Source organism: Ictalurus furcatus, chromosome 2, assembly GCF_023375685.1.
Source record: "Ictalurus furcatus strain D&B chromosome 2, Billie_1.0, whole genome shotgun sequence".
Taxonomy (NCBI): Eukaryota; Metazoa; Chordata; class Actinopteri; order Siluriformes; family Ictaluridae; genus Ictalurus; species Ictalurus furcatus.
This window is the reverse complement of record NC_071256.1, coordinates 26,105,899-26,127,265: the sequence shown is the minus strand read 5'-3', so window position 1 is coordinate 26,127,265 and position 21,367 is coordinate 26,105,899. Positions and strand designations below refer to the sequence as shown.

The window sequence follows — 21,367 nt, the reverse complement described above, 5'->3', positions numbered from 1 at the left end:
ATAGTATTCAAAATTTTCTGCATATGATTCAAATAACGCGAATTGACCGACCCCCGGAAATGAGTTCACATGGTACTGGCGAAAATGAGCGCGTGTAAACATGCGTTGCTTGACAAGACGGCGCTCGAGCTGAGTTTTACCGGAACCTCAGTGCAGAGGAGACGTTCATTTTAAATAGGAAAACTTGCTTTTTGTTGTTTTGTTTGTTTGTTTGTTTCTTTTCTTACTTGTGTGGCGACGGTTCACTTCGAGTACAATAAGACGCGTGTAATGTAATTTTCATTCAGAATTAGGTAGTAATGAGTTAAAACAGTTGGTTGTTAAGTTACTGTGACCTCAGGAATAACAGTGTAGTAGTTATGTGAGGATTATGCTGTGAGTGATGTGATGATGGCAGTATGGCAAACTCGAGCCCTAATTTTACCTCTGCTTACACTACACATCGCCTGGCTCTTTCCTCACGGTGAGTTTTTATTTGTTTGTTTATGTTTTTTTAATGTTGAAATAGTTCAAATGCCTAGAGTAGCTGCTGTAGCGTGAGTGGAAGCTGGGTGTTTCCCAGATTGCGTTATGCTTACAGCATGTCACAGCTATTACTAATGATTCTTTATTTTGCTACACTTTATGGGAAAAGTTCGCTTCCTGGCATGTTATAGTCATTTAATTACTTGAGATAGCAACTCCTATAGTTGTTTATTAGTTATTAATGATCTATTACGCCTTAAAGCCCCATTAAATTGGATGAAGTGTGTGCCTGTCAAAAAAAAAGTTTATGCCTGCCATTATAATGTCCTAATATAAAACCCAATAAATCAAGAATAGTCTTATTTTGAGGTTGTTGGTTTTTTTTAAGTTTGAAAAGTTTAGGAATAAAACACAGTAATCGCCTCCATAAATAACTATGAAAGTGTGTTTTAATCAGTTTTTGTACTATAATAGGCTGCAGAGTGTAAGAATATAAATAAATAAATAGTGAAAAAATGAATTCATGAGTTAAAATGTGTGTCAGGAGGGGAAAAAAAGAAGCATGTATCATGTAGTTTCAAGCTAATTTGCAAACTGGCAATATCAAATGATAGGGAAGATTTATTTTTTCTGAGGTTAAAACAATATTCCATCTCAGATCATTGTGGTAAATCAGTTAAATCCTGAAAACTGATCGCAAATTAACCAAGTGTGCAGGTGTGTTTGTGTATTTTTGTGAATTGTCAAGATCAAAATGTCCTATAAGACTGTATGAAGAAAACAAAAGAAGAAAAAAAACCCACAGGGTTAACCTGTCTAATCGGGACCAGGAAGCCAGCCCTGATTATGTGATATACTTTTTATGAAAAGCTATGTTCTTTTTCTTTGAAAACCGAACAAATAAAACCATTTCTTTGTAGTTGCTGAGGTGGAGGTTTGGGTTGGGTTTAGGATTGGGTGTAGTAATAATTATTGCATAGAGGTGGTGAATAGATATAATCCAATGTGGAGGCTACATTCTGCCACTGAGGACGACACCAAGCAGTGCAGCCTGGAGATTGCTGAGGACGGTGCTGCTTGAAGTACCATCGAAATTGTTTTGGACCTCATTTCCACATGGACATTCTCATTTCTGGGACTACGGTTACTGCTCTGGCCTTAGGACCGCAATTACCACATACAATTTTGCACTCAAGTCTCCTTTAGTGAACAGTGGATTAGTTCAACAAAACAGACTTTATACAAAAAACACAATGAACTTTCTTTTACTTTCACACTCTCCATTGTTACCCAGATGCGAACAGGTTCCCTTCTGAGTCTGGTTCCTTTCAAGGTTTCTTTCTCATATCATCTTAGGGAGTTTTTTCCTTGCCACCGTCCCTGCTCAATAGGGATAAATTAACACACTTAACATCTGTATCTTGAGTTTATATGTTTCTGTAAAGCTGCTTTGAGACAATGTCCATTCTTAAAAGTGCTACACAAATAAAATTGAAGGAAATTGAATGTCCTTAGAAGTTACAAAAACAAACAGGTGTGTGTGTGTGTGTGTGTGTGCGTGTGGTTTGTGTTGGCTCATAGCCTACAAGTTTTTGAAGTAGCTTAGACGTTGCTGCTCTCATCCATTTGCTTTTCATGTTTTAAACATTGCAACATTTGCTGCTCTTCCAGCCTCGTTTGGAGTGTCTGTCAAGTGCTGGTGGCGTAGGGTTTCATCTGTCAGCCACAATGTGTCAATCGAGTGCCAGGCAGATCCTCAGGGCTCCCCGCCGGAGTGTGACTTGTGTCATCTGAACGTGCTTCCTCTTACACCAGCAGCGCACGTCTCACAGACTGGGTGCAACCACATGAGCGTGAGCTTCAGCGCACTTACAGATGTGCATGAAATGCAGAACACAGACTGCACGCTGCTCTGTCCAAGACACACTCCAGGACACCCTCCAGGACGCACACCTTTGTCCTGTATGGTACATGAAGGCTGTGAGTATTGACACAATATTGAGTTTATGACCCAAACTGATAGAAACTGGCGATATTGTCGAGTAGGTGCACAATATATTGTTTTTTAAAGCAGCATTTAAAATGATAACTGCTATCCAATGTAATTACAATAGTGTGATTGATACAGTGTCTGTAACTATTTAAGCATATATTAAATCACTTGTATGTCACAAATGGCTAGGAAATTGGTAGGAGTGGTCGATAAAGATGCATCATAAATTATTTTCATCCCATATAAATTTCCACAGCCATTTAAATACATGAAGTGTACTGCTTGAACAACCCCATAGCACAGTCTATATATCTTTTCATAAAGTGCTACAACTGGTTACAGTTATGACCATTGGGAAGCAAAAGATGCATCAGTTGATTAAACATAATTGTTTCAAAATGACTAAAGCAGTACAGTCAGAATTTATTTTCACTTTGTGAACTTTTAAGTAACAGTATCTTAGAATTTGTGTATTTATGGATAGTTAGGATTTATTTACAATGAGTTGAATAACCCATACACTTACATCTACTATGTAATAGGATATGTAAGGATGATATAACTTTGTAAATATATTTCTGTGTGTGTGTGTGTGTGTGTATATATATATATATATATACATACACACGCATATACATATATATATATATACACACACACACACAGATGTACAGTGCGCAGTACGTTTACTCATTACTTCTGTTCTGAAAACACGCTTCTGAGAGTAAATACTACAATTGTGTCCCAAATGACATATAATACACTTACAATATGCAACGTGTACTCTACCATCTAGAGAGTCACACCTCACTTCCTGTTACTTTTATGATGTGTTATGACCTGTTACTTTTCATGAAAAAAATGAGCAGACTATACATCCTCATCCAGACTGTCACGTATCGTGACGGAGCGGAGATAGGACGGATGCAAGTGCAGTATGAACAGTTGTTTATTTTAAAAGAGAGACAGGCAGACAAATCCAAAACGTGATCCATAAACGTAATCCAAAACAGGCGAAGGTCAGGCGATCAGCAAACAGGCATACACAGGATTAAACATAAATCAAGGTCGTGGTCACGGAAAACAGGGTCGATAAATAAAACGAGAAACATGAACTATGACGAGGAACTGGGAGCGGATAATCCAGCGTGAACTAACTCTAAACATGGACCGTGACTATGACTACTAAACGAACTAATCTAACTCTACGATAATCTTCTGCGTTGTGTGCTGGGAGGCGCGCAGTATATATGCGGACATGATCAGCGTCTAAACTGCTAGCAGCTGAGGGCAATACAGACACACGTGAAATCCCAGCCAATGACAGAACAGGGAGGAGACATGACAGAAACATAAACAAAACACACATGTCCAGATGTCACTACTGTCAACAATGGAAAAGCAGGTGCTCGTGCCTTCGCGCTTAGAGCACGCTGCTTCAAGGGGAAATCATGACACAGACTATACATATACATACTCATCATTTATTTTATAAGCTATCGTCACATCTAGCTTGCACACGTAGATATGTTTTACCATGTTATATATGCCTTGTATAAAATTCTACTAGTGCCATATGTGGGCAGGTGATTAGCACAAGTCTCGAATAGTACATGTGTTAGTAGAGTGGCATGCTCTGACTAAGACAGGACAGTGTCTAAGTGTATAGGTTACGGTTTATAGTGGAAAACTAGGATGTGATGTTAAATCAGTCAGCCACAATAACCATAACAGTTTCTGTTTTAGCCCACTCTTTATATCCCACACTGATTTATTTAACAGTATTTTTTATGTGTAAAGTTTGACCCTGCACACACATTTCCACTTCACCACATGCCAGATTTGAACTCTCAGTTCTCATTCGTTCTTTATCTTGATCAGAAGAAGAGAAATCACTGGTCATCTCTGATTGATTCAGAAAACAACCAGCTATGTGTAATGCATAAAGAATAAAACACTTTACGATGTGCCATACTGTATGACATGCTTTTATAGGTAATTATACCATGGTCTGACTGAATACTCGATTTTGATTGGCTGGAAGGTGTGCGCTCAAACCGTTGAACGCACAGGTAGTTCAGTTTAATCAGTTCTAAATTAATGCGCTGCCTATAAACAACAGTAACCATAGTAACCTACAGTTATAGTTGCATACAGTAGTTAAACTCAGAGTTTCATTATTAGTAGAGATGCAGCACAGACACAGGTAATTCTCTCTCGTTCTCTCTCTCTCTCGCATAACTATTTATTATAATTAATTCAAATAAATGTAATCTTATCGCACTAGTTTATCTCTGTGTATGATTTAGAGCTGGCAGAATACTAGATCTAACGACCCGTATCTGAAATAACTAACTAATGAAAAGTAACTGTTATTTTTAACCTTTCAGTCACATTTTGCACTGCAAACATCAGTGACAGCTTTGACTTGTCAATGCCGGGAAGTGACCACAGTATAAGCGGTATAATCCACGGCTAGGTGTGCATTACACAATTTTAATACACTCCGCTTTGCATCGGCTGGTTCTATGCCTCCACCTCATGCATTAAAAATGTGTATTGCACTCCCAGCTGTGTATTATCACTTAAATAATCAACAATGGGTTTTAATTACCCCCCTGGTATTGTAATGTTCATCTGCCTGACACGTTAGTTCCTGTTATCACTTATGTTATAGCAGTTATAAACAGTTCTTCTTCCAGAAAGTTTCAGCATAGCGATGAATATATATCTCTGTAAAGTCTGTTTATTGTTAGACTTTATTATTATTAATTATGCGAGCATCTGGCATACAAGCCCATAAGAACAAATGCACTGAATGTGCAATTTCTTCAGTTCAAGTAGTTTTCTGAAAGAAAAAAAAGCACAAAAAAGCAAAAAAATGTTGCATCACAAATTTTTTAAAAAGCAGCAGCAAAATCAAGCATTTTTGGCCACATCAATCACAAAAAAAACCTCTGGGCTGATTTTAGCACTTTTAGCAGAAACTGATTAATCACAGATAAAAAAAGAACTGGCGGCGTTCTTCAGCATTAAATACAGCATTTCCGCTTGGGTTTCAGTGTTGTTTCTAAAGAAAATGTAACATTTAATCAACTTTTTTTCTTTCAACTTTAACTTTAGCATATTTAACCTTCCTACATGATTGTTGTAAAACCTTGTATAGACCGCACGCTTTGTGTAGAACAGACCCGGGTTATCAGAATGTGTGTGGTATGTGGCTAGACACAAGGAAGGAAATGCTCTTATCAATGTTATACAAAGTGAAGATAGTAAAAGGAGGAAAAGCTCAGGCACACATACTCGGTTTGCAGCACATATGCGGTGCAGAAGCAGCACGCACCATCGTGCTTTCACATAAGACACCTTTGCAGTGCGCTACTGATCCTGAACACACATTCAGGAAAGGACATGAAGATGGAGAGTGACAAGACTTTGAATGAAGTTTAAGCCAACGCAGTACAGTAATACAATCTTTTATAGACATATTCATGTTTAAACACAATAAATATAAATACCGTAATCATTAGTTCTATATATATATATATTACTTTGCTCAAGCAAGTGGCAAAACATTTAAACATGGTACTTCTCTTGCATGAAAAGGTAGTATCACAAACATTTTAAATGAAAACTTACCACCCACAAAAACAGCCGAGGAATGTCTTTTCTTTTGCATTTAAATCTGTATACAACAAATCCTGTGGGTCATTCACAACTTTCTCCCATAACCGGCCTGTCACATGATTGCCGCTTTCTGCTGAGATGCGAGTGCCCTCACCCACACACAATAACATTCTGTGTAGTGTATTTCACATTAAAAAATATAGTTTTATATATAAAGATATAATTTTGACCACATTGGTTACTTTTGCAACTCCTGGTAAGCGTTTTGGATTTCTTTGCTTTACCCCGGCTTAAAGTAATAAGATGACTGTGAAAAACAGTAGTATACTTTACTTTATACTTTAGTAATACATATTCTTTATATGCATTTATGGTGAAATTACAAAATTTTCAATCCGTGTTCATTTTGACCACGAACTATGCGCTATTACTTTAATTCAGCATGTGTAGCACAGCAAAAATAGACTTGGTACAGAAACGATCCGTGCGCACACTTCTGTGTGAACTGCACATCTGTGTGCAGTGTGGTTGCTCTAACCAGTTAACATGGACACAGGAAAAAAATAAAATGCACCGCATACGCATTGCAGAGTATGTGTGAACCTGACCTAACAGCTGTTGGGCTGTACTGAGAGCATGTGCACTGTGCTGGGCCTGTAGTTTGCACACATATCAAAACTTCCTGTTAGACTGTCTAGTGTGCACCTTTGCAGTGTTGTTTAACTGTTACTTTCATGTGGGGTGGGACTTTTCTTTCTTTATTTTGTCTTCCACAATTATTGGAACCCACCTGTTACTTAAAGCATTCCCACAATTTCTTATCTTTTTTTTGCAGATCCTCCTCCCACCTGCTTAATTCCATTTAATGATGAACAGAGAAATATCCATTGCCACTGGACTAGGTCACTTAATCCCTTGATCCCAACCAACTTCACCCTGCACTGGAGAGTTGAAAGTCATGGGTAAAACTCTATCAGATTATCATGTTAATACTTTTATGACCATTGTTTTAAATTGCTATTACCAGCTATTACAAGCCAACAAGGATATACAGCACTAGGCAAATGAAAAATATAAAATATGAAATATGATTAAGAAGCTGTTAGAAACCCCTTCCAACAGATGAAAATGCTGACATTAATGAAACATGTTATATTAAGAAAAAAAGAAAAACCAAGAAACTTGTGCATGTATTGTATTGTTTTGTCCCAGTTACGGGCTGTGGTTGGCACATTTTCCGCGCACCTCTGAGGTTGGGGGTTTGATTCCCGCTTCTGCCCGTTGTGTGTGGAGTTTGTATGTTATGTGCTTCGGGGGTTTAAGAGGAAATTCCAAAGAAATTGGGCTAATTGCCAATAGGCTGATTGGCATCTTTAAATTGTCTGTAGTGTCTGAATGGCTGTTTGTGTATGCTTGTGCCCTGCTATGTCCAGGGCATTCCCTGACCCCAATTTATGTCAAACTGTCCATTTTTCAGTTATACCAAAATAATTTATCTTGACTTTTTAGACGTTCCAAAACGGCAATAATGTGTAAACTTATAAATTATTTTCATTGATAAAATCCAAATCATTTATAAAGAAACGTTTGTGCCTGGTTAATAAGAGATAGCTCCAAACCATCTTCAGACATTGATCACTTAGCTATACCTTTCGTTCACATGAGGAATGGGAATGATGCCACTACTAGCTGGTTAGTGTGTAAAAAACATATATGCTTAACAGGAATGTAATATCCAAAATTGTGATACTAAGTAAAATAAAATTTTAACATTTCTAAGTCAAATCAGATTTTTTATTTTATTTTGATATATGTGATGTAAAAGTATAAAAGTTAAATGTGGATTGCCAAGTGGGCATGCCATTTAATGCCACAGGGTACTCAGAGGGAACCAAATCACTGTAGCAGGTTGATTTTTCCATAGTGTGTGTGGATGTGTGTGTCTTAACAGCGTGTATTTTATATACAGGTCCAGTGGCTCTGTAGACGTTGGGGAGAGTGACAGTGGCATTATTCCACGTGCTGAATACTCAGCTCATGAACACATTAATGTGTGGGTTTCTGAAGTGAACACATTGGGCAAAATTGATTCAGAAACCCTCATAACCAACACACACAGTATCAGTGAGTACCTTCTATACACACTCACATCTCACACTCTGCTTTCACTTTCAAAACATTTTGAAGTAATTCACTTGGTTTTATGTATTTTACTTTTACACTCTTATCTTTTTTCAGTCCAGCCAGCCCCTCCTTCCATCACCATCCAAAGTTCTGACCCTTTGGAGATTTATTGGCATGTGCCTGATGAAACAGAATACACCGAATGGCAGTGTAAGGTCCAATATAAGAAGCAGTGTGACCAGCAGTGGACAGAGGTGAGACTAATGGGGGGCAGATAATAAAAGAGGAGGTTTTTAAATTGAAGTGACACCTGTAAGCTTCATCCACTTAAAAAAAAAACAGATCTTTAATGTTTAATCTGAACATTTTGGCTTACGTAGGTCATGCTGCATGTTTTATTGTTATATATGTGTCTCTGTGTGTGTGTGTGTGTGTGTGTGTGTGTGTGTGTGTGTGTGTGGTGGGGGTATAGGTTGAAGACACTTATGAGGTGGGTTTTATATTAGAAGAGGCTGTGCCATTCACCACATACAAGTTCCGTGTTCGCTGTAGGCGTGCTTCTGACACGAGAGCAGTGATGAGTGCCTGGAGCTCAGAGTACACTGCTGAAACTCCTGCTGCAGGTCAGTTATTAAAAACCAACCACACCTAAAGAGAGAAACGCGCTTCTGTAATATTTTTGTACATGTTCGTTTTGTTTCTGACAATGGGCAGGATAGAATATGATGGACTTCATTCAACAATTCTTGTATGTATATATATATATATATATATATATATATATATATATATATATATATATATATATATATTGGTAGATTTAGTTATTTTTATTCTTTCCAGCTGAAGAGCTACAAACCTGTTCTGTGTCACTGCGCACCCAGTATAGCAGAACATAGTAGCTATCATAGTAGCTATTTGCATCTGTCTCTGACCACACAGTGACAAACAGCAGCAGACAACAGTGCAAACAGTTAGACAATAGACTATACACAACACTACACAACAGACTATATAACCATTAAGCAAATTATTAAGTGGAAAGCTAAAACTTCTTGTTACAAACCGAATCTAGCTAGCTAATGGCACCTCAGGGGTTGGGGATACGAATCTCACCACTGTCCTGTGTGCATGGAGTTTGATGGAGTTTGAACTTGATACTCCAGCTCTAACCTTTGTTGACCTGTTACAAATAGGCACTGAAGCTGGGGGAATGACAAGAAAACACATTTTTAATACGCACAGGAGCGTTTCCTAGGAGTATTTCACCATTAAACTAATTAATTATTCATCATATTTATTTAGTGATATACTCAAGAATAATTTGAACATGAACAGAAGTTTTCTTTTGTAACCACTTCCTTAGCTCCTGAGGGAATGCTTGATGTTTGGAGTGACTGTGATTCTGCTACAAATGAATCCAGCTGCACCATCCTATGGAAGGTATACTTCTACACCGAGCATGATCAGAGTCACGCAGCAGCATATTAATGCTCAATAACTTGTCAGCACACTCATTTGGCTTCATAAAGCTCTCTTATGGTAACTCATTATTTTATCCTGTCTTTTCTGTTTGTCTTGTCCAGGAGATGCCCAAGCAGCAGGCAAGAGGTGACATCAACAGCTATATGGTGACTATGACACTGACCAACGGATCTGTGTTGGTCATAAACGGACCAGTGTACACATACGCAAAGAAATGTGGTCTGGACATGATTAGAAAAGAGCCATCAAACTTGGTTTCACATGCTCAGCAGAGCTATCCGAGATGTTCTCAGGAGCAGGAGCAAAGCTGTTTTCATTACTGCTGTCTCACTGTTCCAGTTAAGGAGGTGATGTGCATTGCAGTGACCGCTAACGCAGCAGGGGGCAAGTCAAGTCCAGCACTTGTGGCATTACCCCAAACTGGTGAGTCACTGCAAATGTAGGAAATGTGAGGATAATAGTGCTGTAAGCTTAGCAGTCTTACTTTAGCATTCACCTATTTTTTTTCCCTCTGCTTTTCTTTATGGGAAGTAAGAGACACTTTCAGTCAGTCAGTAATCATTCTGTTAGCTCTGTAGTGCATTTAAAATCATCCGAAACTTGTTTTGAAGACTTTTTTCCAGTATTTATTAATGAATTGTTTGACTTGTTGGTTCCACAAAAAAGTAAGCAAAAAAGAAAACACAAACACATGCCCTCATGTTACACACATGAAAAAAAATTCCACATTAGATACATCTGCAAATCAGCAACACCCCTAACCATACACAGACGCATCCCACGTATGTGGTAAACTGGTGTTGGATTTCCTGCTTTTGCATATTGGGACCTGATAATGTGTCAGAACCACAGCAGTGAGCTTTTTTTTAAATCAGTGACCAAATACTTGAATACATTCCCTAAAAACAGTTTGTCCTACACTTTCTAAAATATCTTCTATGTTAGATTTGGTTATGCTGACCTTCATTCACCCTTATCCAGTTTGTAGCATAAGTAGTAATGGAACTTGACAAATAGATTGATATAAATCAGTGGATGCAGACCAAGCATGTTCCCAGGTTTTCTTCTTGTCTGAGAAAAACAATTGCACGAATCACATCATACGGTACTGTGTATGTGTGCAGGAAAAACAATGATCACTGCCATATGTAATCTGGAGAGAGTAATGCACTGGAAATATTGCAAGCATATCTATTGTTTTGGTAGGTGTGCAGCAAGCAGCCATGTTGGAGGTCAGAGGGAAGTGTCAGGAGCTCAATGTATCATGGTCAGTGCACCCTCCGGTCTCTGACAGTGTAGAGGAATATGTGGTGCAGCATAAACCAGCAGGACTACCTCACACCCCATGCCTGAACTGGATCAAGGTTCACAAAACCCAGACGTTTGTTACACTCAGAGGTAGGTGTGTGGGTAGTCTGCCATTATTCATAACTGTTGCATCACCACACCCTTCACTTCAGTAGGAAATGCTGCTTTTACACAATGAACTGTCTTTTCTAGTGCACAGATATGATGCATCTGACACTGTGACACTACCCAGAATCAGTGTCTACCAGATTCAAATTACACTTCACAAGACTGAAGATAATGCAAGTGTGTGCAAATTGAGAACAGTTTTCAAAATAGAACACAAAACTTCCTGAAACAATCAGAACCCATTACATAACTCACCCTTGCATGTACATTACATGCCTATTCCTGTAGTTACTAAATAATGCATAGTAGAATAAACTGCTTTCCCATGAATAACTGAGTATTACGGTGCAGACTGTAGTGTTGTTGCTGCTTTGGTGCTGAACTTGGCTTACTGTCTGTGTGGAGTTTTGCATGTTTTCTCTGTGCACCTACTGCTTTCCTCCCACTTCTCAAAAACATGCCAATAAGTGAACTGGCTACACTAAATTGCCCCTAGGTATGAATGAGAGCATGATGCTTTCGGATTGACTGAGATTGACCCTGTCTCACACTCTAGGTCACTTTACAATTCAATTGAAAGCAACAGCTAGATAAAGGAGATGTGAAATGAGGTAGAAGGTTTTGTTTACTTTGGACTTGTTGATGTTTTGATGTATTGCACATTATGCTTCATGATCCACCACACAGATCCTGTTTTCAGATGACCCGCTCAGATGTCACAGTGATGATATAGTTCATGCTATAGCTGATGTCTCACATTTAGCCTTTGTCTCCATCTTCAGGTCAATTGTCAAACTACACAGCGTACAACATATCTCTGTTTGCTATTATCAACAACCACAGCAGTTTACTCAAGTCTGCCATTGGCTACACTGTTGAAGGAGGTATCATTTACTTAATAACCATACATCACTCATATTTCACAAGATAATGTATGCTAAATTTGTTGCTTTGATTAGACTTTATTCATTGACTTGTGATCCCACAAAATTGAGCTTATAATTGGAATCCATTTTGGAGTTATATTTATAGAGTTAAATATTCATTAAGCATCAGCACATGGTTTCAGAATTAGACATCACTGTAGTTCTGTACTCTGAAATGAGCCTGAAATTTTGCTCATCTCTCTTCTTTTTGTCTTACAGTGCCTCCAAAAGTCACAGCATTTCAAGCGATACCTATCGCTCCGTTTAGTGTAAACTTGACGTGGACACCTATTCCGCTTAATGAGAGCCAAGGACATATCAAGGAATACCTAGTGGGTGTCTGTAATGATGGAGTTGGTGAGTACATAACTGTGCAAGACCCAGTGAGCCACAACAGGGGTGGACAAATCAAAGTACGCTCACATTTACAGAGATTTTGTCACTGCAAGTCATCAGTCACTGTACTACGAAGTCGCCAGTAGGTGTTCCTACTACTGGTTGCCGTAGTAACATTTATCGGTGGGTGGCGCAACTAGCATTCCACTGTTGACAACAAACCAGTTGTCTGGAAAGCGTTTGTATATAAAATTCACCAGAGTATATATACGTCATGTCCTAGGTGAAGGAGAAGCAGTGTGTGCTGTTTGCCACTGGGGCCATCTATCTGCAGCGAAAGCGCAAGTGCCAGTCTGTCTGGGTCCATGAAACAATTCGGACTCGCAGGCAGCATGGTGGATCACTCATCACGTGCGCTCTGCTGCCTTCACTCCTACTGGAAGTTGTTAGAGCTCGACCGATATTGATTTTTTATAGCAGATAACGATACCGATTATTTGAATGTTTATGGACCCAATAACCAATATGCAGAACCAATATTTATTTATTGTTTACTTCTGTTTTTACTTTTGTATTGTAAAGCGTCCTTGAGCTCTGGAAAGGCACTATATAAATTAAACATATTATTATTATTATTATTTTGACACAATGATAACAACACCGCTGAACTGAACAAACTGTTTTATTTATAACAATTTTGGCAATTTCACTTAACTCTTATTTATACACCAATAAATAGTGGGGTCTAAAAGAATGCAAAAAATAAAACATAAAGTTCACTGTTACTAAAGTGTCCTTTAAAAAAAAAAAAAAAAAGGTAAACAAATAATAAATAAATAAATGACCAAAAAAAAATGCAAAAATCAGATACAGTGCTGCCATTCCTGTGCGCTATTCTCAAAACGCCCACAAGATGGCGCCATTTATCGGTGGATCTGCTATTACAAAACCGAAATCTAAACTGATTATGGAAAAATGCTTAAATATCAGGAAAAACATCGGTAAACCCGATTGTCGATCAATCACTAGTAGTTTCTGCACCAAGTCGCTCGAAATTTGTATAAAGTTAAACTTTTCTCAACTTTATCGCTCACGTCGCCGGAAGTTGCCAGCTTTCATTGAAAATGAATGGTCTCCGGTTGCTTCCTCACTGCGAGTTGCTGTATGTGTGAACCTTTTTCATTCACAGTTACCTGGCCTGTTTATGTAACTTTTTTTACTTCACTCATCTAACAACCAGGCCAACTTCCTGTTGACTTTCACAAAAGAATTCTTTTTTATTAAATACAACACCAATTGGTTTATACACTCACCAAAAACTTTATAAGGAACAAGTGTGTACCTACTCATTCATGCTAATCAGCAAAGCATTTTTGTGATGATTTCACATTGGAACCTCATCTCAAGGTAGTTTCACATAGAGACATTGCTTATCTAGTTGTGAAGAAATCCGTGAAATATCCATGTAACTAATAGTCATGTTTACATTGTGGCCCATTGCTGATGTGCTTCTGAACACAACTCGTTAGTGTTGTAAAGTCTGCTGGGATTGTAACAAGAAATGGTGGGCTCAATCATTTTGAGTCAGTGGTTAAAGGTTTCTGTCTTTTACACAGTGTACAACGTGAGCAGCAATCAGAGCAGTCACCAGCTCTCTAATCTGAAGCCTGGTCATCAGTATGAAGTTTGGATCAGCGCTAAGACTAGTGCTGGAGAAGGAGAGAGGGCAATAGCCCGTTTCACTACAGCTTCCGATGGTATCACTTCACCCTTAACAGTCTCACTTCCTATTTCTATGTTTGTGAATGATACTAGTCAGAATTAATGTTTTAGTAGTTTTGTTACAAATTTAAATTCTTCAGCTTCACTTTAATTAGTCTTTCCCCCAGCAAATTGTCTGACCTGGGTTATGTTCAAATAGTCTGATTTGGGCAGGTTTTTTTTTTTTTGTCCTATCATACAGTGCCTCCAGAAAGTATTCACAGCGCTTCACTTTTTACACATTTTGTTATGTTACAGCTTTATTCCAAAATGGATTAAATTCATTATTTTCCTTAAAATTTTATGAACAATACCCTATAATGACAACGTGAAAGACGTTTGTCTGAAACCTAAATTTATTAAGAATAAAAAACAAAAAAGTACATGTACATAAGTATTCACAGCCTTTGCTCAATACTTTGTTGAAGCACCTTTGGCACTAATTACAGCTTCAAGTCTTTTTGAGTATGATGCTACAAGCTTGGCACACCTATTTTTGCGCAGTTTCTCCCATTCTTCTTTGCAGGACCTCTCAAGCTCCATCAGGTTGGATGGGGAGCGTCGGTGCACAGCCATTTTCAGATCTCTCCAGAGATGTTCAATCGGGTTCAAGTCTGGGCTCTGGCTGGGCCATCAAGGACATTCACAGAGTTGTCCTGTAGCCACTGCTTTGTTATCTTGGCTGTGTGCTTAGGGTCGTTGTCCTGTTGGAAGATGAACCTTCGCCCCAGTCCAGAGCACTCTGGAGCAGGTTTTCATCAAGGATGTCTTTGTACATTGCTGCATTCATCTTCCCCTTGATCCTGACTAGTCTCCCAGTTCCTGCCGCTGAAAAACATCCCCACAGCATGATGCTGCCACCAGCATGCTTCACTGTAGGGATGGTATTGGCGAGGTGATGAGCGGTGCCTGGTTTCCTCCAGACATGACGCTTGCCTTTCAGGCCAAAGAGTTCAATCTTTGTTTCATCAGACCGGAGAATTTTGTTTCTCATGGTCTGAGAGTCCTTAAGTTGCCTTTAGGCAAACTCCAGGCGGGCTGTCATGTGCATTTTACTGAGGAGTGGCTTCCGTCTGGCCACTCTACCATACAGGCCTGATTGGTGGAGTGCTGCAGAGATGGTTGTTCTTCTGGAAGGTTCTCCTCTCTCTACAGAGACACGCTGGAGCTCTGTCAGAGTGACCATCGGGTTTTTGGTCACTGACTAAGGCCCTTCTCCCCGATCGCTCAGTTTGGCCGGGCGGCCAGCTCTAGGAAGAGTCCTGGTGGTTCCAGACTTCTTCCATTTACGGATGATGGAGGCCACTGTGCTCATTGGGACCTTCAATGCTGCAGAAATGTTTCTGTACCCTTACCCAGATCTGTGCCTCGATACAATCCTGTCTCGGAGGTCTACAGACAATTCCTTGGACTTCATGGCTTGGTTTGTGCTCTGACATGCATTGTGAACTGTGGGACCTTATATAGACAGGTGTGTGCCTTTCCAAATCATGTCCAATCAACTGAATTTACCACAGGTGGACTCCAGTCAAGTTGTAGAAACATCTCAAGTATGATCAGTGGAAACAGGATGCACCTGAGCTCAATTTTGAGTGTCATGGCAAAGGCTGTGAATACTTATGTACATGAGCTTTTTTTGTTTTTATTTTGAATAAATTTGCAAAGATTTCAAACAAACTTCTTTCACGTTGTCATTATGGGGTATTGTTTGTAGAATTTTAGGAAAATAATGAATTTAATCCATTTTTGAATAAGGCTGTAACATAACACAATGTGGGAAAAGTGAAACGCTGTGAATACTTTCCGGATGCACTGTATAGTTTCCCATTATACTAATCTTGGTTATGCTTCTGTAACTTCTGTGTAGTGGATAGGGAATAATGTGTAATCATCTTATGTGTTTTGTTCTTTAGGTAATATTACCAATGTAGTGGTGCTCATAGTTATGTTGGCTTTAATCATCCCTCTGGTCTTAATCATTTCAATTGCGTGGTAAGTATAAAATCCATTTCTTGTATTATTTTAATATTCAATAATAAAACGAATCACCTTGTTAAAGATATCTGGATTGTATACATTCAGATTTTATTGTTCCCCGACTTGTGTTATTTTTTTGACAATGATGTGTAAATGATACTATTGCAATATCTGAACGGAAATCAACTTCCAATTTTTCAGTTGGTGTTTAAGGACCGAGGTAACCGAATGGTTCAACAAAATTCCGGACCCCATCAACAGCAGTTCGTTTAAACAGATAAGAAGTCAGGTCAGCATGAATATGAGTCTGTTACGTGTACTATATGTACTGTACTGAAATGGGATGTACTGCTTGTATAACTGCTCTAACTGACCTGGATCAGCTCACAAAGAGCTTGGCCAAAAGTTTGTGGACACCTGAACTTCAATCCCGTCTGTGAGCACCCACAAAGTTGGAAGCACGCAATTGTATACGATGTCTGTGTATGCTGTAGCGTTACAATTTCCCTTCATTGGAACGACAGGGCCCAAACTTGTTCCAGCATGACAATGCCCCTGTGCACAAAGAGAGAAAGTTCCATGAAGGCATGGTTTGAAAAAGGTTGGAGTGGAAGAACTCAAAGTGTCCTGCACAGAGCTCTGACCTCAACCCCACTGAACACGTTTGGGATGAATTGGAACACCACTGCACCCCAGGCCTCACTAATGCGCTTATGGCTGAATGAGCACAAATCCCCACAGCCATGCTCCAATATCTAGTGGAAAGCTTTCTCAGAAGAGTGGAGAATATTATAACAGCAAAGGTGGACTAAATCTAGAATGGGATGTTCAACAGACACAAGGATATACTGATCAGGTGTCTTCAAACCTTTGGTCATATAGTGTAAGACATGTTAGATCAGGGACTGTAGTCAAATATGCAGTGAATCTTGTAGAACATGCAAGGGATTGACAAATGATAAAATCATTAACTAATGATTTTAAAGCTCCAGTTGCATATTTTGGTTGCCCAGAAACTTATGTAACTGGTTGTTGTCTGCGTTTTCTTTTAACCAAATAAATAGGCGGACGGCAACTGGGTCGACTCTCCATTTACTCTCTGACAAAGAGATGACACAGTCTCATACAGTGTGTGCTTTCGCCCTCAACATTTCTGTAAAATAAATTTCAAGTTCACTGCAATTAACACATGCTTCAACTTCAAGTTCACGGATGATGCATAAACCTAATCATAACCGTAATTAAAGTGAAAACATGAAAATAATAAATTTACATGGGAAATAATGTCATAAATATGATTTAGAAAAGGAATGCTAGTTTAAAAGTGATTTTTAAGGCAAAGATGAAATTGGATTTATCAGAGCATATTAAAATCCTACCTCTCCCACGCAAACACATTGCGGGAAGGGAAGAGGAGGTGCAAAGACAGGAAATTAACATTTACACGCTGCAGTCAGAAAATTAAAGGGGAAGATGTACACATACAGACAGTCACTTCAGGTATACATATTTTTTTGTGTAATTCTACATATTAAATGTTTAGAATACTTTCCACACCCGTTACATTTCCAGGCTAACATTTAACCCCAAAATATATGCATTAATGCTGACTAGTGAAAATACTCACTAACTTCCAGGGAGGGGAAGCTTCTGTAGCCGTAGTGCTTATCCTCTCTCCTGATGGCATCTTTGATGGCTGTGTCTTTATTTTCTCTGTTGTCAGAACTGTATGAGTTTCCGGTTCTGTATTTTGCTCAGGTTCATCACTGCATTGCACGTGTTGCAGATTCCTAAAAAAAAAAAAAGTTAGTCTTTCCCCTGTACAAGTTCATTTGTTATTAAACATACAGAGCAACTGGAAGATGTTATGTTTAAACGTACATGTAAGGTAAAAATTGGTATTTTTCTTTCTTTCTCCAGCTGGAAAACTGGAGAAAATAGGCTGGTAACCACTTTCTCAGAAGTCTAATATTTAACCATTACCCCCTAAACATACTTGTCCACCAGTAAACTAGTAATAAATAACTTCCAGCCCAGACATGCAATCTTCTTGTCCTAGATTCCCAAGCTAATGATTTGTCCAACCCTCATATTATTAGATATCTCTCTCTAAAAAAAACAAGAACAGTACATTATTGCTGGTGCAGTCTTTCTGAATAGCATTTGTATATTCTTCATATATAAATACTTAATGGATTTAGTGAATTAGCTGTAAACACATTGCTTCTTTAATAAGCATAATCACCATATTGCAAAAAAAAGACATCTTAGCAGGTGAAAATATCTTGAATATATCGTAGTCAAATGAATACTTCCTAGTATAAGAGTGTAGTCAACCAAATATATGATTATTACAACCATTTCTAGACAGATTTACTCATTTCAAGCTTGAAGCAGTCTTGTTTGATTGGCAGATCATTTTTAAGCATGTAATTTAAGCATCTATTTCTAGAAAGCAGCAGAAATGATTTGCTAATAGAATAAGAAAATCTGAAGCTTGAAATGTGTAAAAGCATCTAAAATAGGCTGAATAATATTATATTTGATTTATAATCATTTTATAATAAGAAATGTTAGAATGTGCCAATATTTGAGATATTTTCACTTGCTAAGATGTCATTTTGTTGTAGTGCGGTGCATAAGCTTATTAAGAAGTGAATTTGTTTACCGCTGATTTACTAAATCCGTGAAGTTAAATCCATTTAGTTTTTACAGTGTAGGTGCAAACATATACGTTATATTATTTTGTCATAATAACGTCATCAATGAAAAAGTCTTGCTTTTCAGGTGGTTAATCATAATATTTAATTTGCATACCTCAAAAGTCTAACTAACATTTACCCATTACGTTTTCAAACACTACTTCACTACATTTCTCTGTAATCATATGTTTTTAGTCATAACATGAATTTTTAGCATCAGACAGCGTGGAGTTCTATGTTTCTAACAAACCTAAACTGTTTGTTTTGTTTTTTAATGGAACAGATATGACCTTAAAAACGAAACCTAAAACCTTTCACTGTAATTTATTTGTTGCTACATACACTCTGTATTTATCAAGGCAGTTTGTGTGGCTACAGCTAGCTATTAGCATTCAGCTAGTCTGTATCATCAGAGTTGTCATATTAGTTTTCGTTTGAGGAATAAGCAATAAATGTTTATTTCAATATTTTTTTTCCACGTAACTAAAGTAATTACATTCAGTGTGTGATGTGAGACCGATGTCTTTTTATTTTTATGAATCTTTCTTGTACAGTTCCTTTCATATTGTAGGTAAATTTATGAGTTTATACTTGAAGTGAATGAATAATTTGAAACTGTACTTGAAGTTTTGCCAGACTATTTATGTAGAAGAGCAATTTGGGTCCTTTTTCTAACTCTGCTTTTAAATATAGTTCCTTTAATTAACTTAAATTACTGTTTTTCAGTTTGCAGTGCGTCCCAACTAACATTGTGTGTGTGTGTGTGTGTGTGTGTGTTACAGTTCTGGCACTCATGGCCTGTTCCTTCAGCCTCCATGGAGCATGGTCTAACTATCTCACAGGTGGAGGTAGTTCTTGAGCCAGAAGTTGATCACGAACCTGAGGAGGAGCAGCCAGAGGAGGACAGAGAACACAGACACATCAGAGAAAAAGAGTTGCAAGGATATGGGGGGTTGCAGAAGAACAATTCTGTGCTTGGTCATCAGAAAGAATATAGCCAAATGATTGACAGCAGTGATGAGGAGGGCGGAGAAAATGAAGTTGACGAGCAGCCGTTTCCTTCCGACTACGAGAAACATTTTTTGCCCTGCTTTGTGGGTGAAGAGATTATTACCTGACATAGCTTTTTTGCTGTAAATTTACAATGTATTATGGATGCACATTTGGAATGTCTTGAATTTTAATGCAATGCAACATATTTGCAACAAGCATCAGGATTATTAACAGTCATCATGGTGGCAGCTGACTCAGGTATCATTAATGTTCAGCCATTTAGGTTTTACAGGATTGAACACAACCTCGTCCATGTCGATCGACTGTATTTATCAGAAGAAAATGTGCGTAGATATAAGACTTCCCAATTTTGCACATGAGTAGCTTTCATTATGGTAATTTATCAGAAATAACAACTCGTGGATAAAACCTTGTGGTTTTACATCACTTTGTATTGTAGACGCCTGTGAAAAATCCAGGCAAAAATATTGGAATACGAGACCTTCATGATGCATGCTGTTATAAACCAGCAAGAGAATGTACAAGTAATGTTTCAGCTTAGATTCTTCTTTTGCTTTTACTGAGAGATATGCAGTGACAGACTGAATCTTACTTGAGCTTTTTCCATGTGCAATTTGTGATTAAATGTTAGCAAAAGTCATGCAGTAGTTTAATTACTGCATGACAGTGTCAAAATTTGTTTGTTTATTATTTTATTTTATTTTATTTTTTACAAATGAAGGCATCTTTTTCTGAATGCACAAATATTTTTATTTTTCTAAAAAATTATTCACAATTATACTTGATAAGTGGTTCTATAAGTCGCTCTAATATAATTTCATTAATAGGACATCTATTTTTTGAAGAAAACCATTCAGTCCAGTACGGGTCATTTTGACTTCCTTTATGAATTCGTGAAGGTTTTTTTGGTTCATGCATTGTAGGGTTAAATATCAAAAATCTAAAAGGTGTGCGTCATACCTGACACCTAGATGAACACTTTACAGTTGGTTGTGTGACTGTACATCATTCCCTTCAAATGCTATTGAGCTTTAAATTATGGTCTATTTTGTGTATGACCCCATTCGGTAGTGAAATACATATCTAATTTATATATTATTTAATAGCTTATTTGTGAAATACATGGCAATATTTACATGTGACTTAATAGTTTATTTTAATAAATATCAAAAATCTAAGAGGTGTGTGTTATAGCTGACACCTAGATGAACACTTTCCAGTTGGTTATGTGACTGTAAGTCATTTCCTTCAAATGCTATTGAAGTTAGAACCGTGTTTAACAATGTCGTATGTAACTTTAGAGACGGTCCCTTAATTTCCGCATCTCCGCGAATATCGAACGTCCAACGTCAATCCAACTTTATTCCAGTATATATTCTGACATTTTCTTTAGAGAGAGAGAGAGATACATAACGCATTCCAAAAAAGTATTAACATAAACACATTCACAAAAAATATAGTCTTTAATAGGTTCTGGTATATGGCGCGACCACCCCTGCCCTCCATTCGCTCCTCCCCCTTCCTCAATTCGCTCGCGCAGC

At 38.0% G+C, this 21,367-nt stretch overlaps 1 protein-coding gene across 1 annotated transcript; it reads left to right on the top strand.

Annotated features, from left to right (window-relative positions):
• Positions 1-59: 59 nt before the first annotated feature.
• il12rb2l (interleukin 12 receptor, beta 2a, like) lies at positions 60-21,332 on the top strand. The gene is made up of 15 exons (XM_053611379.1): positions 60-463; positions 2,137-2,445; positions 6,921-7,047; positions 8,055-8,209; positions 8,324-8,463; positions 8,682-8,832; positions 9,576-9,652; positions 9,796-10,117; positions 10,901-11,092; positions 11,893-11,994; positions 12,256-12,393; positions 13,989-14,129; positions 16,047-16,125; positions 16,312-16,399; positions 19,595-21,332. Exons 1-15 carry the CDS (start codon positions 388-390, stop codon positions 19,928-19,930), a joined length of 2,433 nt encoding a protein of 810 aa, XP_053467354.1. The 5' UTR covers positions 60-387; the 3' UTR covers positions 19,931-21,332.
• Positions 21,333-21,367: the final 35 nt, after the last annotated feature.